The sequence below is a fragment of the Rattus rattus genome, chromosome X, assembly GCF_011064425.1.
Source record: "Rattus rattus isolate New Zealand chromosome X, Rrattus_CSIRO_v1, whole genome shotgun sequence".
NCBI classification, from domain to species: domain Eukaryota; kingdom Metazoa; phylum Chordata; class Mammalia; order Rodentia; family Muridae; genus Rattus; species Rattus rattus.
The window spans coordinates 94302967-94326040 of record NC_046172.1 but is presented as its reverse complement, the minus strand read 5'-3'; the positions used below and the strand labels follow the sequence as shown (position 1 = coordinate 94326040).

Sequence of the window (23074 nt, the reverse complement as noted above, 5' to 3'; positions counted from 1 at the left end):
TAAATAGTTTGACATGATCAGTGTACACCTATGCTAATTATCAACCCAGAGGAGGGCCAAGGCATTATTCTGACATTTGATTCATTGTTTACTAATGGTTTTCCTCATTATCACCTCTCCTGAGCAATTAATGTTTTTGAATGTATATGTTTTTTAAAATTAATTTTCTTTTGAGGGTCTCAGTCTGTACACTGGGCTATCCTTGAACTTACTTCAGTCTTTTTAACTTAGCTTCCTAAATGCTGTGACGACAGTAACGAGAAATTAATTGGAAGTATTGAAGGTATTCCTGGCCTGGGACTAACTTGAATGTGTTGTTTCTCCATTTCACACACATTCATCTGATTTTCTTTGCTGGGTACTTGGCTACAGGAAATCTTAGTCAAGCAGGGCCTCTTCTCCATACAACCACCCTTATCATGGCTTATTTCATTTGAAGTTCTGTGAGTGCAGAGAAATCAGTCAGTTCAGTGTCCTTATCCATCCAGAAATATAGAAGCTTAGAATGAGAGTAATACTTCCTCTCGAAGTTATGAACATGGGTGCAATGAATTCAACCTGGGAGGGTTTTCTAAGGTAGCACACAATGGGAAACACTTCACTTGGTTCTTAAAGGGAGAGTTCATCAAAAGAGTCTGAAAGGAGACAATGGAAGAGAGAAGAGGGAATTACACACAGAAGGCATGAGATTTCCTAAATCTTAGTTCTGTCAGATGATGTGACATGTGTCAGAAGAACTATACGACCTTTCTCAGAGCATGAAGAAAGACGAGCAGGGTATGGGGGAGGGTAGAGGCAAGGACTGAATCTTTAGCATCTGTTATCTTGGATTCTCCATGCTTGCCAACTTTACGTCATGCATTCATTCTTCTTTATTTCCTCATTGTGGTCCTTGATCTTGCATCCCTACTATTCTGACTGCAAGTCTACTAGGCCCCTATCTTTGACTTACTTGATTTTACTGAGGTGTGATACAGATAAATAATCTGTGTTCTCAAAGTTTTATCATCCTTAGAGTATACAATAAGCTTTTCTTTTTTCCTTAGGAGCTTGTAAGTCATTATGACTTATTTCCTTTCTGATTGTCTTTTAAGTGTTGTGGAGTCTCAGAGATTTGGTATTTTTCATCCTGGAGAAATTCATCTTACTCCTCTTCTATATCTTCACCCTTATGCTTTGGTCTGTTTCTTTTTAAAAAGATTTCTTTTTCTTTCAGCACATTGGTGTTTTGCTTGCATGCATGTCTGTGAGAGGGTGCCAGAGTCCCTGGAACTAGAGTTATTGACAGTTGTGAGTTGTTATGTGGGTGCTAGGAATTGAACCCAGATCCTGTGGAAGAGCAGCCAATGCTCTTAACCACGGATCCATTTCTCCAACCCCCCTGTTATGTCTTGTATGGGTGTTTGCAAACTGTCTTTTTTTAAGTCTTGCCAGCCTTCCAGACCATTCTCCACATTGCAGATAGCAGCCATGTCTGATCTACTAGCCAGGCTCATACACAGCTGGGACAGCTATGAGGTTGGCCCAGATAGAGCAAGTCATACACATATTAAAATGTTATAAGATTATTTTGTGATTGGGGGGGGTGGGTAACAGGATCACACATTTCTGGAGCACGAACTCTGTAGACGACAATGTCTTATAAATGTCAGAAGCTTGAAAACTCATGATATACAGATCTTAGTGATCTGGCCTTTGCTTTCATTGATTCCATAAATCAAGGTCGGCAGAAGAAATAGTTTGAAACTCTGGAATCTAACGTACACTGTTTTCGGTTTTATTTTCAGACAGGGTTTTCTCTGTTAACAGCCCAGGCTGGCCTTGAACTCTCAGAGCAATTCCTGCTTCTGCTTCTTTAGTGTTAGGATTAAAGGTATGCTCTACTACACTCAGCTAAATTCACATATTTTCAACTCTGATGCATTCTACACAGTGTAAGAAACAAAAGGAAACGAAACTCGAAAGCCTTCTAGCTTTCCCCTTGTTTGCCCCCTCCCTTCTTGTGGTTGAAAGTAGGAAGTGCTATAAGTGCAGAGTGCAGAGGTCTCAAACAGGAAGAAATCTTTTACAACACCCAGAGATACCCCTCTTCCCTGGTCTCTTCTTTCCTCACGTTTCCTCTACCCAGTTGCTCCTGTCAGTGCGAGCTACCTCAAATAGCACTTCTCTGCACTGCTACCATCCGTTTTCACCTGTCTGTCTCCAGGAAGGCAGTGTGGGGAGTAAATGGATGTCTTGTAAACCATCATGTGTATAATAATACACCAAGTATAATTCTGATGATTATTCAGGCCATGTTAGAAGCACTTCCCATATATTACCCCTTGTAATTGTTACAAAATTGTGAGGTAGAGAAATCTTATTAATGTTGAATACACTGGACTTGGTGATGGATTGAATATGGAGGGGTAGCAAACGAGGAACCTCCATAATTCTACAGTTTTTGACTGAAGTAAGTGAATAAACAGTGGAAGGAGATGTTGCCATCCACTATGAGGTAAGGAGGACCAGATGAGGAAATGTTTTGGTTGGGGTGGGGAATGGAAAGTTTCACCTTGGGAGGCTGCATTGTTTCAAAAGTGATTTTTTTTTTTGCCCTAGAAACTTCAGAAATAGTGTAACATATATTTCCCTCTGCTTGACAGGCACTCGGAAACACCACTGTTCATGTCCAGAGGGCAGAGTAATCCTTCAGTATCTCATCACTAACTTGCTGGAGGGCAGCAAGGCTATGTTCCTCGGACCCTGGCCTTTTTCTCGCCTTCTGTCCTGGTTTGCCACTTCCAGCAGACTGTCAGGACAGCATGGCCTCACTTCCTCCAAGTTCCTGAGATGCTTGTGCCTCCTGGCCCTATTACCTCTCATATGGTGGGGGCAAGCACTCCCCTACAAGATAGGGGTCATAGGCCCCTGGACATGTGATCCGTTCTTTTCCAAGGCCCTGCCTGAGGTTGCTGCTGCTTTAGCAATTGAACGAATCAGCCGGGACATGTCATTTGACAGAAGTTACTCCTTCGAATATGTGATTCTTAACGAAGATTGCCAGACTTCAAAGGCCCTCACCAGTTTCATTTCCCACCAGCAGATGGCCTCAGGATTTGTTGGGCCTGCCAACCCTGGCTACTGTGAGGCAGCCTCACTCCTGGGAAACAGCTGGGACAAAGGGATTTTCTCTTGGGCTTGTGTGAATCATGAATTAGATAACAAACATAGCTACCCGACTTTTTCTCGGACACTTCCTTCTCCTATCCGGGTGCTTGTAACCGTCATGAAGTATTTCCAGTGGGCTCATGCTGGGGTCATTTCCTCAGATGAAGACATTTGGGTGCATACAGCCAATCAAGTCTCAAGTGCTCTTCGGAGCCACGGCCTACCTGTAGGGGTCGTCCTGACCTCGGGACAAGACAGCCATAGCATTCAGAAAGCTCTGCAGCAGATTCGCCAGGCAGACAGAATTCGCAGTGAGTGCTCGCTCCTAGCTAAGGTTTAAATGTGGTTTGGTTAAAAGCATGACAATCTCTGAAAGCTTTTCTGCCTCCATACCCTAGGCCAACACCTTATCCCCTCGTTCTTTTTGCACATGCCTTCTTTCACCCATAATCAGACCCCAAGACTGTGGCTTCAACAGAGCCAAACTTAGGGACTTAATAGAGATTTCAAGAACTCTATGGTCAAATGTGCCAGCACTTGATTGCAGCGGCTGGTATGGAAGAACGACATCAAGAGTCCTGTAGGCACATCCTGTCTTTGTCCCGAGGACCACAGCAGTTTCAGACTAACCACAGCAATGCCCTCCGATAGTTTTGCCTCGTTTCTGTTTGGTTGTTTTATGTTCTGGTTTCTTTTCTCATCGAGTGGAGATGTACTTTGGACTCCCTTCTGAGTAGCTCCTTCATGGGTGCCCAGTACCATTTTGTCATCACCCCTGTCCTTCTCTCTCCTTCCTAATAAAGCAGGCCCTTCTTCCTGCAGAATGCAGCTCATTGGTATGGAGGGCACTTAGGTGGCAAATGAAAGCAGAGCAAAGCATGCTTTGTGTTCGCTCGCCTCTTGTTTCAAGGGAAGCTTTATGCTTGGAAATAATTTTCCCAGAGGCAATAGGCAGGCAAAATGTGCCACAGGGGACTTGACTCATGGAAGCTTCAATTACCAACAGGATTTGAGTTAATTTGGGGAGGGAACCTTCCTAGTTCTCTAGAATCAGATTTTTTTTTCTCTTACATTTCTGACACTTGGTTTTGATTTTTTCCTTCTATATCCTATTTGGTTTTTTAAAAGAAATTTCCTCTTTACCTTCCACTGGAAGTGGCAGTGATATATGGGAATGATGCTCATGCCAAACTCTAACCCCTTCACCATGGTAGGACCTGTAGCTCAGAACCCACTAGTCAAACTGGTGGCTTCTAGGATTAGTCCTGGTCCCAGTCATTTCCTTAACATAGCAATGGTCTTGCTAGAAACTGGTCCATCTTAGGTCTGGTCTATAGCCAGAATCCATTTTAAATTTCAAGTGTCTCCAGTATTGCACCTTAATTATGATCACTGCAGGAAGATGGGAGGCAGAGGTCTAAGTTCCAGGAGCTACAGTAGTCCTATAGTCTGCAAGCTCCAGTCTGTAAGACCTTCTGTCTGAGGCAATCAGCGTGGCTCTGATTATTTCATAGCAGAACTTAGAACCTGTTGAGCACAGAATTACTATTTTTCAAATGTAAGAAAACATTTCCAGGGAGGAGCTATGTTAGGAACAAAACAACATACTTAGTGTCAGTATTTTATGTCAGAGATTCAAGGAAGACCTGTGTCTCTCCTAAGGTTCATATCCCACTCATTCTAAATACTAAGTTCTTCAAATGAGTGTTCCTTGTTTGAAGTGACCAGTCATCTTTGCCTTAATAAGACTTCGTTTGGTCAGAATGTATTTTTTGATGATGATATGTATTAGCCCATGCATGGGAATGAACGGGGAACCCAACAGAGACTGTTTAAGGAGCAGTGGAAGCCCCTGTATAAGGGTGGCAGAAGCAGGCGGAGGAAAGAGACTCTGAAAGAGACAGTGTTGGAGGTGACGATAAATCAGTATGCTCCAGGAATACTATTTCTCTATTTCTGACAAACATAAGCCAACTCAAGTGAGTCACAATATGGTGAGGTATGGAAACAGAGAAATTGGGTTGTAGGCTGGGTTGTAGACTGAGTGTGAGGTCGTGTTATTTCTGTGTAGAGCGAGCAAAGGAGTACGGGGTTCCTGCAACTGGTACAATTAAGTACACTAGATTTTAGTCTGTCCTAACCAGTGGGTGAGATGTGGTAGTAGGAGTTGGAAAAGAGAAGTGAGAGTTTGAGAAAATCAGTCTTTGGGTCAATGCAAAGAGGTCTTGTTATGCCTTGAAACCAAGAGCTCCCAACACTGTAACCTAGGTTCTTTACAGGACGATAAAGGAACTCAATAATAAGGAGTTTTCCTAGGAAAATACTTTGCAGCTCTGAATACAGCGAGAAGAGACCATTCCTTTGAAGAGACCTGGTAATAGTTGTAAGGCTGTATCACATTAACAGTGATGACATTTCTATATGACAGTGGTATCCAGTGGTGGGTACTGGGGGCAATAGGGATAAAAGGAAAAGAAGATCTGGCACTGCTGCATATACTATTTCTGTTCCCTACAAATTAATGTTTCCAGTTAGGCCATGTTGTTGGTCCTTTATTGGAGTTAGAAGGAGTGTTTTTCTGAGAAACAAATCTGAATCATATTTGCACAGTACAAAGGCAATGGTTAATTAAACAATGGTGTAATAATAAAGCTAAATACTTTTGGAAGGGAAAGCGATAGAGGCTTCATTAGATGTTGGGTCACAGAGACAATAAAAGCAACCACAATTCATTCTGCCTCACATCTAAACTGCATTCTACAGTTTACAAGGTATGTACACATTGACCAATTCGCTTGTCAGTATTTTCCAGGAGATAGTTGTTTTCATCTTCAAAGTTTACAGTATCTGTGAGGCTCACAAGAACAAGTAGATAGGTGTAGGCATTATTGGTATCAAATAACAGGGGCGATGCAGCCTCAGAGTAGGGGGATTCAGCCTTCCCAAGGTTAGCGAGCCATTTCTTTTAAATCTTGGAAGTGATTGCCAATTATCTTTATTTCCAACAAAGTCAAGTGGAGGTATTGATCAAAGACAAAGACCTCAATTTGCAGTCAGAAATCCTGTGTAGGATTATGTAGGTTTTGCCCTGTGCCTGGGAAACTTAACTGAGTGGATAAGGGGGCCCACAATTCCATCCACTCTCTGCTCCTCTACCCATGAGCCCTGCTGGAGGTTTTTGTCCCTTGACACAAAGGAGCATTCACTCCCCAAGGCAAAGCACCTGAGGGATTGCGTCCACCCAGGAGGGGTTCCCTTTCCCATTCCTACAAAGGCCAGCAGGAAGCCTTACCTCTTGCTCTTCAGAGGCCTTTTCAAATGACCATTTCAATTCCTCCCGTCTTCTTATTTTGAAGTCCTTTCAACTTAAGCTTACCTGGTTGTCCACCAACTGGAGTTTCCTTTAAATCCTTCCAAATTGGAATTGCTTTATTGTGCCAGTCAAAATGCCCTTTCTTGTTCTCCCCAAATTAGATACATTTTTCTTTCTTTTATGTATTGGGGGCCTGACTGGCTTCTTTCCATTGATTACATTCCTCCACATGAAAGAATAATTGATAATACCTAATATTTATCGAGAATTTATTATATCCTAGGCATTTGGAAAGGACTTTTCATTCAGTTCTTCCAACGTCCCTATAAAATAAGGCCAATTACTGTTTCCCAGTTTTCTGCGTAAGACTTCTGAGGCAGCAAGGTTAAAGAACTTGCCAGACATCATACAGCTAGTGGATGGGAAAGCTAAGAGATATGCCTTCAGGTTTATCTGATGTAGTGGCTCTCAAATCTAAGTGAGCATCAGCATTTCCCAGGGGGGCTTTTTCAAACACTTTGCTGAGTTCTTTTCTCCAAAGCGTCTGACTCAGAGAGGCTGGGGAAAGTTCCTAAGTGATGCTCACTCTGGTTGCCCACAGACTATATACTTTGATAACTGACCTATGAAAGGACTTTACTACTTCATCTCTGCTTGAGATATGCTCCTAAAACGCACACACTGGAGAGTCTGTGTTTTCTTGATCACGTATAATTCAGCACTTCTGATTTTCTTTCTTAATTCAAAGGCCCGCTGATGAATTATTTTAAGTCTCCTCAGGTGTGCAAGGTTTAAGTCCCATCTCCAACACTAATAACAGTGAGACTGGTAATACTGTGGTGAATGGTGTTAATCCTGATAGAGATTTCTATATAAAATTTGCTATAGATAAATGTAAATGTACAGAAATATAATTGGCAAGAAGACTGCCTGCTTTTATGAACATTACATCTATGTTGTCTATATTTCTTCCGTCCTATACTCTTCCCTCCCTTTAGTCAGTTTTAACAAATCATTAAACTGAAACAGGCTAAGATGAATGTCAGTGGAAGAAAATGGCACAGAAAAGTCAAAAATGCAGGTAGAGGACAAAAAATGAGGGTTTTTTTTTTTTGGACAGTGTATTCCTGTGTCTCTGGCTGACCTTGAACGTGTTATAGTTCAGCCTGTGCACTGTGATACCGCATCATGACCATCCTGCCCACTTCTTACTAGTGCTGGCATCACAGGAGTGCAGAACACTGTCTGACAACTTTTGTCCTTTGAAGAATATAAGTCATCTACCTCGAGGAAATAGTGTAGGAAGAGAAAAAGAAGAGTAGAGGACCCAGGCTTTCATTCATGACATTCCTTTCTAGGAATACTGAGGGGAGGGAGGTTCCTACAGAGTTTTGCATGGAGAGCCCCACAGTCTGAAGGCATGGCTTCCGGCAGCTCAATTGGAGTTGTGCATATACCAGAGAAAGAGCTTGACTCATCCTTGTAAGATATGATCTCCACAGGATGTATTTTCAGGTCCTTGTTTTGGCTATAACATGTCTTGACTGTTAACAATCAAGATGGAAACTTACAAATTAATATTATTTGATGACCACCTGTTGACCTAAACCTTGTCTAGGATTTAACTTTTCTGTATACTAATCCTTTCCTGACAACAACTTAGAGGTCAAGTCCCATTTTAATGAATGTAATTTTGAGATAATAAAAGCTATTTAGTAAAAACCATCTCGTGGAACAGATGCATCCATAAATCCCTGGGCATGAAGCACTCAATCTATTAAATTAAGATGCTGTTGTTTGAATTCAGTATTTATGCTTTCTACTTTAATTGTGTCCAATGACAAGTTCTTGCCTTGCAAAAATAGAGGCCAGAGATCATTCAATTTCAACATTTCCATTTTTTTTTATCCGAAAATGAAAGGGGAAGCTTGGGCTGGATACTTTTAAGTTGTCTTTCTAGTTTTGGAAATTTGGTTAAAAAGGTCATTCATATGTGCCAACGAGAAAAAAAAATAGAGATTCAGATTGAGGGGTAAGATAATGGCACTCAGTATACGTATAAGCTTGCTAGTCTCTACTCATGTAGGCATATATCTTCCAATTGTTCTGTTTTCGTGACAGTATAAATGTGCCCATGTCTCTTATATACTTCATAGAACATTTAAAAAATGTTTGAATGCAGATTATTTCTTCCTAGGAATTTGCTAGCATGCAGACATCCATCTAAACAATGGTTTGTGTGTGTGTGTGTGTGTGTGTGTGTGTGTGTTTATTTCATGTGTATCAGGATAAAAGGTAAATATGACACAGTCTCTGACATTAAGAAGTCTACAGTTTCATAGAAGATGCTGTCATATACAAATTAGAGCAAGAAATACAGTGGGTATCATGGTAGAAGCCAGTTTAGGGTATAGTTGTAACTTCAAACTGGTGCTAGGTGTATCTTTGAGTCCAGGAACTTTATTGGTGAGTGTTTTCAAGTATAACACTCATGAGGGAGAGAAAGCAGAGAAGTAAGCAAAAAGAACAAAACAAAAAAGGCTAAGTCCAATCCATAAGGGTACTCTGGAGCTGGAACAACCAGAATTGAGATAAAGAGGCTGCAGCTCTCCACCACTATGTGTAGACAGCTCATTGTGTAGGCCTACCTAAAGAAAGGGTATAATGTGCTAATAATTGTTTTAGCAAGCACCTTCCCGGGAGTGCAAAAGCCCTGATTTGTAGTTTGCTGATTTCCATAGAGTAAATCACCATCGCCATGGCCAATTTCAAGCTAATAACATGTTGTTTACTGGATTACAGATGTCCTGAAAATGTAACCATAGATTCAGTGTAAGTCAACCCCAGCCAGCTTCAGTTCCCTGCTGAAGGCATGTGACCTTGTGAGAGGTGGCTCTCTTCAGCTGAGGTTAATTATTTGTGAAGCATTAGCTCTTACATACTGACATTCTCAGCAGCTAGGGGGAACGCGTGTCAGTCCTGAAGTGTGTGTCTGGATGGCACACCATAATAGTTCCCTCTGCATGCACTGAAACATTTGTATCTTAACAAACGCAAAGTACTTTGTTCTATTTCATGTTTTCCATGCAGTAATTTCAATATCCCTTAAGGGAGTTAAATAGAATGGTGTTTGAGTAACCTTGATCAAGTCAGTTTATCACTGCCTTTGCTGGAGAAATGCCAACTGACTTTCTTGCCAAGAATACTCACGAACTAGCCAACTAACTAAAGAAAGTTCATATCCTACCAACCCCAACGGACCTGTGACTTGACCGATTGGGTCAAATGAATTCATGTTTGATGGTGTAGTCAAGCAGAAAGGGTGATGCTAGTTTTAATTTCTCTTCCCAAGCCCAACTCTTGCATTGCCAAACATCTCTGGTACCGCATTTTCCCATTTCTACAGTGTGTGATCTCAGAATTCTTTGTGTGGCTCAAGACACAGCTCCAAAGATACATCTCTTTGGAGAGTTCAAAGGAAGGTCTGAGCATCTGAATACATGTAGGTCCTCTTAAGGTATTTGTTTTGTGGTCATTTAAGAACTCAAATTTGCCTGGGTTGTATGTGTATTGTGTGTGTGTGTGTGTGTGTGTGTGTGTGTGTGTGTGTGTGTGTGTGTGTGTCTTTAAAATCCACGTTGAAAGTTACTTGGTAACTTTCATTGAAAAAATTGAGGTGGTAGCTCTGGTTCCAAATCAAACTTTCTAGGAGTCTTTAAAAGTGTAAAAAAGCTTTGGAAAAAACATAAGCAATCACGGTAATGCCAAAGACAAGTCACTGAATGTAGTTAAGCACACTTAGCTCCTGAGATTAAAGGTTTCATGGAAGCATGTATAATTAATATTTACCAGTGGTGATAGGATTTTTGCTTTTCTTCAAGGAGCTCAGAATGCTTGCCAGGCATTATCTAATTAAACTACTCAATGTACCTGTGAAATGCATTGGAATCTGCATTTTAAAGATGTGGGCACTGAAGCACAAGTGGGCTTAAACTAAACTCATTTAGCATGCCAAGGACAAAATTGGATATAAGACTTTCAGTCTCATGATCTAGCCGCCATTCTTCAACCGTGGCCTACTCTAATCCAGTCTATTCTAGCATAGCCTTGCCAAACAACATAGTTTCATAAGTTTGGGAAGAATTAAATTGAGTGCAAAATAATTCCAATTATAGGGAAGTAAGATTGAAAAAGTTGAGCATATCATCCACAGTTTTAGGACCATTTATAGATGAGTATGGGTTAGTGCCATTCATTGTCTATAATGGCTTTGGTAAGAGTGAGGAACATTAGTCAAAATACGCTGGAGTGCACATTTGTAATGAGTGGACAGCAAGAAAGCAATAGTGGCTGTGGGCCTTCTTACACGGGAGTAGATACTATCCATCTAGTGCTATGTACTCATCATATGAATTTTCTCCTTGAATTATCACTCCCTCTCCATGAATTATTGACATCTGGAGGCACAGTGAGGACAAGTCATTTTCCCAGAAGTACACAGCTAATACCTCGTGCTATCAGGATATAAACTTAATAGACCTTTCAACCTCAAGGCCTCTGTGTTTGCTGTCCCCAACTTTTACTATTATTCCTGTTGAGGATTAGGCTCTCCTTCTGTCTTTCTTCCCTCTATATACAATTTACAGAGTTCCACATATGACGCAGACTCAACTTAGGACCTTAGTATCTTTCCCATCCTGTGGGAATAGGAAAGAAATAATTTCTAAATGATTGGCTAGAGCACATTTCTTTCTTTTTCCTGTTTGCTTTCTGATTCTATGTTTTACTACCTTAACCCCCCGCCCCCCTGTTTCAGTAATCATCATGTGTATGCATTCAGCCTTGATTGGGGGAGAGACTCAGACACACTTCTTGGAATTGGCTCATGATCTGAAAATGACAGATGGGACTTACGTCTTTGTCCCCTACGATGTACTGCTCTACAGTTTACCTTATAAGCACAGCCCCTACCAGGTCCTGAGGAACAATCAAAAGCTCCGCGAAGCCTATGATGCTGTGTTGACTATTACAGTGGAGTCCCATAAAAAGACCTTCTATGAAGCCTTTACAGAAGCAGCAGCCAGTGGAGAGATTCCTGAGAAGCTTGACTCACACCAAGTAAGTGCAGACACACAAGTTGTGTCATAAACTGAGAACATAAAAAAAGGGAAAACAAATGGCTTTTTTTCCTTTACCAAATATTCTGAGAATTAATTCCCTGTCAGATGAATAGCTGCCAACATTTTCCCCAGTTCTGCTGGCTTTCTCTTCTCTCTGGTAACTAGAAAGAAGGAAAGAAAAGCATTCAGCATGTGCTGGGGCTGCTCAATGGAAACTAATAAAATAGAGGTCTTTTTTTGTGACCCAAGTTTGGAACCAATTCACCAAACTGTGACAGTGGGATATAGCTGTGGGCTATGACTGTGGGCAACTGGGGAAGCCTGGGAGTGGGAGAGATGGTCTTCCCCAGTAAGCACAGCAATCCATTGTCTAGGGCCAAATGGCCCTCCCTGTAAACATACATACAAATAACATTATATAAACTGAGCAGGGTATATTTAGGAGTGTGTGTGTGTGTGTGTGTGTGAAGGGTCATGTCACTTAAGGACTACACTCAGAAGAGTGAGGGGAAGACAGGAAGGCAAAGGAGCTGCTTACATTAGAGAAATACACATGCAAGCTTCCTCTCTCCCTTCCTCCCTTCTCCATTCTTCCTTCTCCTTTCTGCCATTTCTCCCTTCTTCCCTCTATTCCACATTCCCTGTGTCTCTTCCTTCCTTCTTACCCTCCTTCCTCCCTGCCTGCTTTTCTTCCCCCCCATTCTTTTTCCCTCTCTTCCTCAATTTCTTCCTCTCTTCTTCCCTCCCTTTTTTCGCCTGTCTTCCTTCTTTCCTTCCTTCCTTCCCATCTGCCTGCCTGCCTGCTTGCTTGCCTGCTTTCCTCGATGTGTCTCTGTCTCTCTCTGCCCCCCTCCCTTTCTTGTTGGGCAAGGTCTTGCTCTACCGGGCATAGGCATGGAACTTGCAATCCTCTTGCCTCTACTTCCCAAGTGTTAGAATTCCAATTGTGTGTACCCATTTCCAGCTCATATGGTAGCTTCTATAGATTACACGTTATATGCACACAGTATGCATTTATAAAAGTAGCTAGAATGGCATGTGAATATATTTCAAAGTACAAGAATTTACTAATATTAGTTCTATTAATTCTCACTATTAATTACAGAGGGCCCCACAAACATTGTACTAAATAATTATTATTTTTGCAAAATGTAAAACAGAGAGCTCTGGGGGTGGTCACCCCAGGAAATCTATAAAGTCATCCAAGAATCAGCTTGTTTTCACTGTTACCCTTCTCAAGTCATGTCATGATAGTTTTGTTTTCACTCATAAACTGGTTTTCCTTATGGTACGTGAATGACTGCCACATTTCTGGACATTGTGCACAAGTATGGATATTCAGAAATGCCAAACAGAAATGTTCCTTTCTTGTATCTGTTCAAGATTGGGAAAATCTTCTCAGAAGTTACTCATGTAGACTTTCCCCCACACCTTCCTTGTTATAATTGTGTCTCTTTCCCATGCCTGGATCGATAATCTGGAGAGAGGAATGAGACCACTGTGATTTAGTCTATAGATGCTGGCAGACTATGAACTAAGCTAAATTCAGCTAGCAAAGAAGAAGGGGGATTGTGCCTAATGGCTACATTCTCCAACGCATGCTTTCATTCCAGCTTTTATTTGTCCAGTTGCTTGTTCTTCTATGAATAAGTGATTCAAATCAAATTTAGGATTGCATATGGTTTCCTGCCTTGACAGCAAAGATTTCTCAAATTGTTTTTCTTTTAAGAAAACTGACTCACAAAAATACTGATAGTATTGGATTTATTCTGCATCACTGCTGATACATCGATTAGAAATCTCTTTTAGGGGATATACAGACACACAGACACATAGAGACAGAGACAGAGACAGAGAGAGACAGACAGACAGACAGACACAGACACAGACACACACACAACATGCACACCTATAAAGCGACTGTTCACAGGACTCTCTCAGATTAATAAGACTTGTTGGTCAGAGCAGACATTCACAAATGACTGGGTTGTTAATTTTTGTGCTATTTAAGCCAATGATACACAGCATCATATAAATATAGTCTGAAAACTCATCTTTTTTCCTATGATTATTGGATTGAGGGAAGAAGAGGAGTGTGTGTGTGTGTGTGTGTGTGTGCTATGCATATGTATGAACACATATATTGATATAAAAACTCAGACCTTGCACTCTAGATATTTGATTCAATCCCTTTGAGCTTGTACAAAACATAAGATAATTAAGGCAAAAAAGAGACACCATTAGCTTGGTTGCTAGGCAGCCTGCATTCTGCTTTAGACAAGGAAATAGAGAGCTACAACAAAGAATACAGAGCTTATTTTTTTAAAGGCTTCTTGGATGCATTTCTACTCCCACTTTTCAGGTACCTAGGCTAAACTGTATAACTAAAGGATGTAAAGAATGAGAGGAGGTTAGATAATTAGCCTCATGTCTCTTATAAACAAAACTCCCATTTAAAAATATGTCTTTTAAAGGGTAGTTTTGAAGGTAGTTGGTATAGCAGGAAGAGATTATAATGAGAAGCTAAACAAACTTGTTCAAATCCAGCTCTCCGGGGAAGGTGGATCAATGAAGACTCAGTTACAGCGAGATAAGTAAGAAGTTGCATAATAGGTGACTATAGATAAGATATTCTATGTTTCTCAAAAGGTAGAAGAAAAGATTTCTTAAGAATATTTTCATTATCAAATGATACCTTATATGTGTTAGTTATCTGATAAATGTTACAATGATTACATTATAGAGGTAAACATGTATAAAAGCATCACATGTTCATGCATAATTTTGTGTCATAATGTGTCAGTTAAAAGCAAGCAAAAATAAAAACATCAAAACCAGATCTCTTCCTTCCTATCTTGGGAACGTTGCTTGCAATTGATGACTCTGTTTTCCCATCTGTAGAATGGGGAGGCCTGTCTCTTGGGATTCTTGTGGTGATTAAACAAAGTAGCATGCATAAACTGAATAGCTGAATGCTTGGCTCACTCTTATCTTCCCTATTTTTCCCTCCTTGAGGCCAGTGTGCCATTGTAGATTGATGGTGACCCAATACCAGTCTGACTTCAGCTATTAATATTTTCTTTGTTTCAAATTTGGAAAGCTTTTACCTTTTGAAAATGTAATGTAAGTTTTGTCTGATCAGGTTACACAAGGTTCTTTACATGCAAGTATATAATTGCTTGGAGCAATCCTCTCCCTTGTTTTTTTTTTACCCCTCCTATTCATTGTTTTTACACCCCCCTTCCCAGACAGTGTCTCTTCTGCTCTCACAAAGTCTAGCCTTTGACTTTCTTCGGCTTGGGGAATTTTAAGTCAGTTTTTGCAGACTAAATAATTGCATGCATTCGATGTTGGCCTATCTCTGTGCTTGCTTTTTAAAATTATTTTATTCAGGGGTTGGGGATTTAGCTCAGTGGTAGAGCGCTTGCCTAGCAACCGCAAGGTCCTGGGTTCGGTCCCCAGCTCCGGGGGGGAAAAAAAAATTATTTTATTCATTTCAATGTTGGTCTATCTCTGTGCTTATGTTTTTTTTAAATTATTTTATTCATTCCAATGTTGGTCGATCTCTGTGCTTATGTTTTTTTAAAATTATTTTATTCATTTCAATATTGGTCTATCTCTGTGCTTATGTTTTGAAAAATTATTTTATTCATTTCAATGTTGGTCTATCTCTGTGTTTATGTTTTGAAAAATTATTTTATTTGTTTACATTCTGGTCATTGCCTACCCCTAAGTTCCCCCTCCCACAGTTCCTCATCCCATTCCTCCTCCCTCTTGCCGCTGAGAGGGTGCTCCCGATCCACCTGGCTTCCCCCTTCCCTGGGGCCTCCAGTCTCTGCAGGGTTAAGCACGCTGTCTCCCACTGAGGCCAGACCGGGTAGACCTCTGCTACATAAGTGCCTGAGGCCTTCGACTGGCCCCTGTGTGCTCCTGGTTGAAGGCTCAGTCTCTGGGAGCTCCTGCTGTCTGGATTAATTGAGACTGCTGGTCTTCCTATGGGGTTGCTCTCCCTTTCAGCCTCTTCAATCCTTCCCCTAATTCAACCATCAGGGTCCCTGACTTCAGTCCAATGGTTGGGAAAAGACTTCTGTCTCAGTCAGCTGCTGGTAGGGCCTCTCAGAGGACAGCCATGCCACGCTCCTGTCTGTAAGCACATAATAGCATCAGTAATAGTGTCAGGCCTTGGTGTCCCCCATGAGATGGTTTCTCAGCCATTCTGGGATTTTTTTTTGTTTGTGGGTTCTCGTTTAACTCTGTATCCCATTTTAATTGGGTTATTTGAGGTTTTTTTTGGAGGCTAACTTCTTGAGTTATTTATATATTTTGGGTATTAGTCCTCTGTCAGATGTAGGGTTAGTGAAGAGTTTTTCCCAATCTGTGGGTTGCCAATTTGTCCTATTGACTGTGTCTTTTGCCTTTCAATTTCATGAGGTTCCATTTATTAATTGTTTTTTATCTTAGAGGCTGAGCCATTGGAGTTCTGCTTAGGAAATACCCCCTATCCTCACCCAGTGCCAATTAGTTTGAGGCTCTTTCCCACTTTCTCTTCTATTAGATTCAGCGTGTCTGGTTTGATGTGGAGGTCCTTGATCCACTTGGACTTGAGCTTTGTACAGGGTGATAAGCATGGATCGATCTGCATTCTTCTACATGTTGACCTCCAGTTGAACCAGCACCATTTGCTGAAAATGCTATCTTTTTTCCATTTGATGGTTTTGGCTCCTTTGTCAAAAATCAAGTGCCCATAGGTGTGTGGGTTCATTTCTGAGTCTTCAATTCTGTTCCAGGGTCTATCTGTCTGTCTCTGTACCAATACCATACAGTTTTTTTTTTTTTTTGTTTTGTTTTTTGTTTTTGTTTTTGTTTTTTTTTTTTGGGAGCTGGGGACCCGAGAAGCCAGGGCCTTGCTCTTGCTAGCAAGTGCTCTACCACGAGCTAAATCCCAACCCTACCATACAGTTTTTTTTTTATCACTATTGCTCTGTAATACTCCTTGAGGTCAGGAATGGTGATTTCCCCAGAAGTTCTTTTATTGGTGAAAATTGTTTTGGCTATCCTGGCCCTGGGCTTTTTTGTTTGGGAGGTTTTGGTGACTATTTTCACTTCCTTAGGGGTCATGGGGGACTGTTTACATACTTTACATGATTTTGATTTAACTTTGGTATCTGGTATCTGTCTAGAAAATCATCCATTTCATCTAGATTTTCCAGTTTTGTAGAGTACAGGTTTTTGTAGTAGGATCTGATGATTTTTTAAATTTCTTCAGGTTCTGTTGGTATGTTTCCCTTTTCACTTCTGATTTTGTTAACGTGGATAGTGTCTATGTGCTCTTTAGTGGGTTTGGCTAAGGATTTATCTATCTTGTTGATTTTCTCAAAGAACTAGTTCTTGGTTTTTTGATTTTTTGTATTGTTCTCTTTGGGCGGGTATCGGCCAGGCTCTGTGCTGTCGTTTATTCCGTTTCAGTGAACAGGTAAACTGCTGCTTACTGAGTCAGCATGTGCTAAGCACCGTGATTAAGTGCAGAGAGAGGAAAAGGAACACGACAGGAAAAGTTTCTCTCAGTGGTATGGTGGAGCCAGTCACCAGAGCCAATATGCTGTATCTGCTACCAATTCAGTGTTTACTGACACCATTTTGGTAGCTTGAACTTAGGTATGGAAAGAACGTTCACATGACTAGAACTTGAAAATGCTGCAGATGAAGCTCTTGTTGTGTCTGTAGAATCAATGTTGAACATTTATTAGCCTATTGCTATTCCTGTTATGCTGCATGAGGCTTACATTCTAGGAGTAGAGAGAGAGAAAATAACTGAGTGAGTGAGGAACAAGTGAGTTCTGGGTTTGCAAATGTATTAAAGATAGCTCCTATTTAAAATAATGTGATTGATTAAAAAGTAGGGGTATTGAGTCTGGAAAGAAGGTTTAGTGGTAAGAGCCTTTGCTTCACTTGCAGAGAACCTGGATTTCTTTCCCATGGTGGCTCACAACTGGTCCCATGGAATATGACACTTCTTTCGGCCTCTGTGGCTGCTGCACACATGTGGCACACGTTTACTCATGAAGGGTTACACACACACCTAAATCAAATAGATACACCCTTAAAATTCTTTTGCCAATAACTTTCAATGGAATTGAAATTTCTCTACATAGGCTTCATTACCTACATCAAAGACTTCAAGTACACTTAATTTATTTAAAAGGCAAAATATAAAAGTAAAACTAAGCAAGTAAATTATGAAAGAGATGAGAGCACATAGATTTCAAAGTCGGGAGATGCTGAAATGTTCACACCAACAATAAAAAACAGACCTTAAAATTTCATCTTCTCCTTCAGACGTATTCACTACCATGTGCCTTAGGTCTTGATTCTTGTATAACCCGTCCCTCTTTCTCCCTCTCTCTCCTCTCTCTCTCTCTCTCTCTCTCCTCTCTCTCTCTCTCTCTCTCTCTCTCTCTCTGTGTGTGTGTGTGTCTGTCTGTGTGTTTGTGGGTATGGACTTGTGAATACAGTGCAGGGGAGTTGCTCTAGGCTGGAGTTAAGGCTACCTGACATGTGTGCTTGCAAACAATCTCAGCTTGTCATCAACAGCTGTGTGATCTCTTAACTGCAGAGCTGTCTCCCATGCCTGTTTTATTCTACCATACTGGTATTGGTCTATCTTGATTTCTCAGCGTGGGTCACTTGTTACATTCCTATTACAATGGAGGAAGACTGCTAGCCTTTTTTTTTTTTAAAAAACACTCTTATCCTTCTTCCAATCCTCCATCTTATGTTCATATATTTAGTTAAATACAAGTATGTTTTACTCGTCACCTCTCTCTTTTTTGTAGACAGTCTCATGAGTCCATGTATCATGTGACAAAGGAGGATGGCTGTGGACTTCTGATTTTCTTAGTTCTATTAGTGGCTGCTACACCCATCAGTGTTTTTTTTTTCTTCCTATTATGTCTTTTATTCTTTTTTGATATATTTTCAAATATTTCGTATTTCCTCCCCACCCCCTTTCTTTCCCCTTCAAAACCCATATCCCCCTAAGTCCAACCCTCCCCTCTTCCTCTCAAAAAATAATAAAACTGCTAGGGACATCAACCAATCACAGCACAAAAAAGAACAATGAGACCAGGTACATACCATGGCATCAAAGGCCAAGCAAGTAGGAGGAAAAGGGCCCCATATGCAAAAGAATCAGAGACAGCCACCACTCCACTGTTAGCTCTACAAGAGCACCAAGCTACTCAGCAATAACACATGTGCAGAGGTTAGACCCCTACAGGCTCCCTGATCTGCCCCCAGTGCCTGTGAGTCCTGGTCAGTTGATTCTGTGGACCATGTTCTTGTGATGTCCCTGACTCCTCTGTTCTTCCACAATCCTTCCTCCTCTTCCTCTACAGGACTCCCCGAGCTCCTCCTAATGTTTGCCTGTGGTACTCTGCATCTGCTCCCATCAGTTGCAGAGTGCGTCTCTCTGCATCTTTTGATGTTGATTCCTGCTAGGGCTCTGGTCCCAGCCACACAGAGGGATCGATTTCAGTATCATTCAATGAAGATTGCAAAAAGCAAAAGTTTATGTGGGGCATATGTTACCATACCAGCAAAATTTACCTTGCACACAAAATAAACCCACTTTAATTTGCATTTCATAGTAATTCCACGCTTCCTGATAAGACTGTAAAATCCTCTCAAACAATTTTATACATGGTAAAGCCCATAAAATCCCTTCTCAACTTTATTTTTCTTGAGGCCCTTTGTCTTCCTAGTCTGGTGTAAGCCTATACCCTTTTAAGAGTGTCCCACAACTATTTGTCTGAAATCTCCATTTTTACATTTAAAAAAATGTTCCTTTTCACTTCTCTGTTCTGGATGCACTACATTTCCTAACTCCCATGACACCCATTTTTCTTGATTTGTTTTCTCATTTATTTTGTCAAGTACATCTCTCAGGAGCCTCTGAAGAAAGCATGTTGGGTAGACATTTAAAGTATCATGTGTCCAGAAAGTCTTTAGTCCATCCTTTGCTATGTCAGTCTTGGAGAAAAATCATTTCTCTCAGTTCTGTGAAGTTCATTGCTGTTTTTCTGGGATAGGGGGCATTGCTGAGGATGGACTTAGGACCTCACACTTGCTAAGCTAAAATTCTACCACTGAGCTAAATCTTCAGCCTTATCTATCTTTGTTTCTGATGCTATGAACCATGATGGTGTATGAGTCTTTCACATATTGTATACTATTCCTTTGGTAGAGTCTTTTGGTCTAGAAGCCCATTCTTCCTGGGAAATTTTGTTTTATTATTTATTTGACATTATTTTAAATAATTTTTGTCATAGTTATCTTTAGGAAGGCAAGTAGGGAGGTAAGACTTTCTGGATTGATTTTTTAAAATATTTTTTCTCCATCTTTATTAAATTGTGTATTTCTAATTTACATTTCAATTGCTATTCCCCTTCCCGGTTTCCAGGCCAACATCCCCCTAACCCCCCCTCCCCTTCTCTATGGGTGTTCCCCTCCATATCCTCCCCCCATTACCGCTCTCCCTCCAACAAACCCGTTCACTGGGGGTTCAGTCTTGGCTTCCCCTTCCACTGGTGCCCTATGATTTTGGAATATTTTATCTAAATAAGTGACAAGGAAGTAGAGACGCAGCTCAGGTGGCAGAGTCCATACCCAGTGTGCAGAAATCCCTGGGTTTAACCTACAGCACTGCAGTTCAGTAATCCCAGAACTGGAAGTAGAAGCAGAGGGATTAGAAGTTTAAAGTTATTTGTGGTTACATAGGGATTTTGAGATCAGCCTGAGATACATGAGAGCCTGTGTGAAACAGACAAACAAACAAAACCACAAAATGATGAACAAATAAATAAGGCAGATTAGTTTCTAGTTCTATTTTACTATAATTTTAATGCACATTTTAAAAATTAGTGTAATTCAAATTAGTATTTTTTAAATATTTTTTAATCATATTAACCTTAGTATTTCTTATTTACATTTCAATTGTTATTCCCTTTCCGGTTTCAGGCCAACATCCCCCTAACCCCTCATTCCTCCCCTTCTCTATATGGGTGTTCCCCTCCCCATCCTCCCCCATTACCGCCCTCCCCACAAGAATCCGGTTCACTGGGGGTCTAGCCTTGGCAGGGCCAAGGGCTTCCCCTTCCACTGGTGTCCTTACTAGGCTATTCATTGCTACCTATGAGGTTGGAGCTCAGGGTCAGTCCATGTATAGTCTTTGGGTAGTGGCTTAGTCCCTGGAAGCTCTGGTTGGTTGGCATTGTTGTTCATAAGGGGTCTTGAGCCCCTTCGAGCTCTTCCAGTCCTTTCTCTGATTCCTTCAACGGGGGTCCCATTCTCAGTTCAGTGGTTTGCTGCTGGCATTCACCTATGTCAAATTAGTATTTTTATGTGCACATCCATGATGTGCTCACAGGGTCTGTGCCCTCTATCCCCTAAATACAGTTCCCAGTTCCTAAAAGTACTTTTCATTTACTTGCCCTTTTCTTCCTTTTATCCTTCCTTTCCTGAGACCCTGTTTCATTATGTATGCGCTTACGAGTTGATTTATTATTTTCTTAAATGACTAAGAACATATGGTATTTATATTTCTGGCTTGTCTTACCTAAGATAAGTTTCTCCATTGCCATCCATATCTTTGCAAATGACAACATTTTATCTCTAACGGATGAGTGTTCTATGTGCTTCCTTTTCTTTATCTGTTTATCTGCTGAGAGGATGCATCTGGCTTGCTTTGCTATTCTGCCGATTCTGAATAATGCTGTAAGCATTTCATCTGCGTTCTCGTTCTCTATATGCTGGGCTGATCTTTTAATTGTTTTATTGTTCTCTTATATGTCCCATTTATTTGATTTAGTTGACCTTATCGAATCGCCCAACTGTGTGCTCTTAGCCTTTTACCAATTCTTTTTAAAAATGCATAGTTTCAACATTTTTATTTCTAAGAGTCCATTCTATTTTAGTGGTGTTCTGTTTCATCAAGGACAAAGTGCAATTGTCCTTCAGTAGTTATGGAATATTGGTTTCAGAATCTCCTCCAGATATCAAAGGCTATGTTTTCTCAAGTTCTTTACATAAAATGGTATGATATAACTTGTATATATCCTATGCTGATCCTCGTTCATACTTTGAATCACATTTAGATCATTTATGATGCCTCATACAAGGGCTATACATGTCTTATACTATATTATATGGGAAATAACAAAAGCTTCAAATACACACACATCATTTTCCAGTATATATGCATACAGATACATGCTTACAATTTTGTATGCATGCAAGTATGTGTGTGTGTTGAATTTTTTTTTTTTTTTGCTTAGCATTTGGTTGAAGTTGTAGATATAGAACTCAAGGACACGAGGAGTTCTTATTTCTTTAAAAGTATCATAGCTTCTTTGAAGCCCACTTCTATTTTTTCCCCTTAGTTCCTCATTTTTCATGTTTCTTTGTTCTGATCATTCTATTTACTGTTAGAAACTCTGCCCAGACTGACCCTGGACTCTGACCTCATAGGTAGCAATGAATATCCTAGTAAGAGCACCAGTGGAAGGGGAAGCCCTGGGTCCTGCTAATACTGAACCCCCAGTGAACTAGACTGTTGCGGGGGGGGCGGCAATGGGGGGAGGGTGGGGAGGGAACACCCATAAGGAAGGGGAGGGAGGGGATGTTTGCGAAACCGGGAAGGGAATAATACTTGAAATGTATATAAGAAATATTCAAGTTAATAAAAAAAAAAAGAAAAAAAAAAAAAAAGAAGAGCAGAAAGTATGCTCATAATCTTGCTCAGACATACAATCAATGATACGTGTGTATAGCCTTGGCCTTGAATGTACTCCTACACACATTATTATATTTCTAAAACAATGCCATGAGAGTTTTCATACATTTTTAATAAACATTCTATAAAAAAAAAAAAAAAAAAAAAGAAACTCTGCCCAGACATCTAGCAATGGGAATGTCTGCCTGTAGTTAAGAATGAAGCTCCAAACAGCAGATCTGAAATAGATATGTTGCCTTAGAGGTCTTCTGAGAGAGCAGTTAGCTAACCAGCTGTTGTTCAATTTGATTTCATTTATTTGTTTTTGATTAATATATGCTGACCCTTGGGTCCAAGACAGTCTTCAGAGAAAAGACTTAGAAATTTTCACTGCCAGAATCTAGGCACAAATTTTGGTGAAAAAAAAAAAAAACTGAGATTCTCACTATCAGTCTCATGAATACTGTAACTTCACCACTCCTTTTTTGTCCTCCATCTCAATTTCAAGTTTCGTTGTTTCCACCATTTTTGATTCTGGAGCTTCTGTGAAACAACAGAATGGATTTCTGGTTGTTGTTTGTTATTTTTTTGTTTCATTTTTGCAGGGGTCTGTCTGTTTTCAGTACCTGTCAGGAGAGGGAGATGTCTAAGTATTCCTTCCTTAGATATTTAAAGACCTTTCTCTCATTAATGCTCAGCCTCAGCCCTACTAGCATAGTGTCA

General features: G+C 40.5%; 1 protein-coding gene across 1 annotated transcript in view; it reads left to right on the top strand.

Moving 5' to 3' along the window:
* Positions 1 to 23074, top strand: part of Gucy2f (guanylate cyclase 2F, retinal) — a 92977-nt gene that overhangs the window by 4426 nt on the left and 65477 nt on the right. The window contains exons 2-3 of the mRNA XM_032890124.1: positions 2646 to 3461; positions 11280 to 11581. Of these exons, the coding sequence (XP_032746015.1) occupies positions 2732 to 3461; positions 11280 to 11581 (1032 nt within the window). The 5' untranslated portion in view covers positions 2646 to 2731. The remainder of the gene's footprint in view (positions 1 to 2645; positions 3462 to 11279; positions 11582 to 23074) is intronic.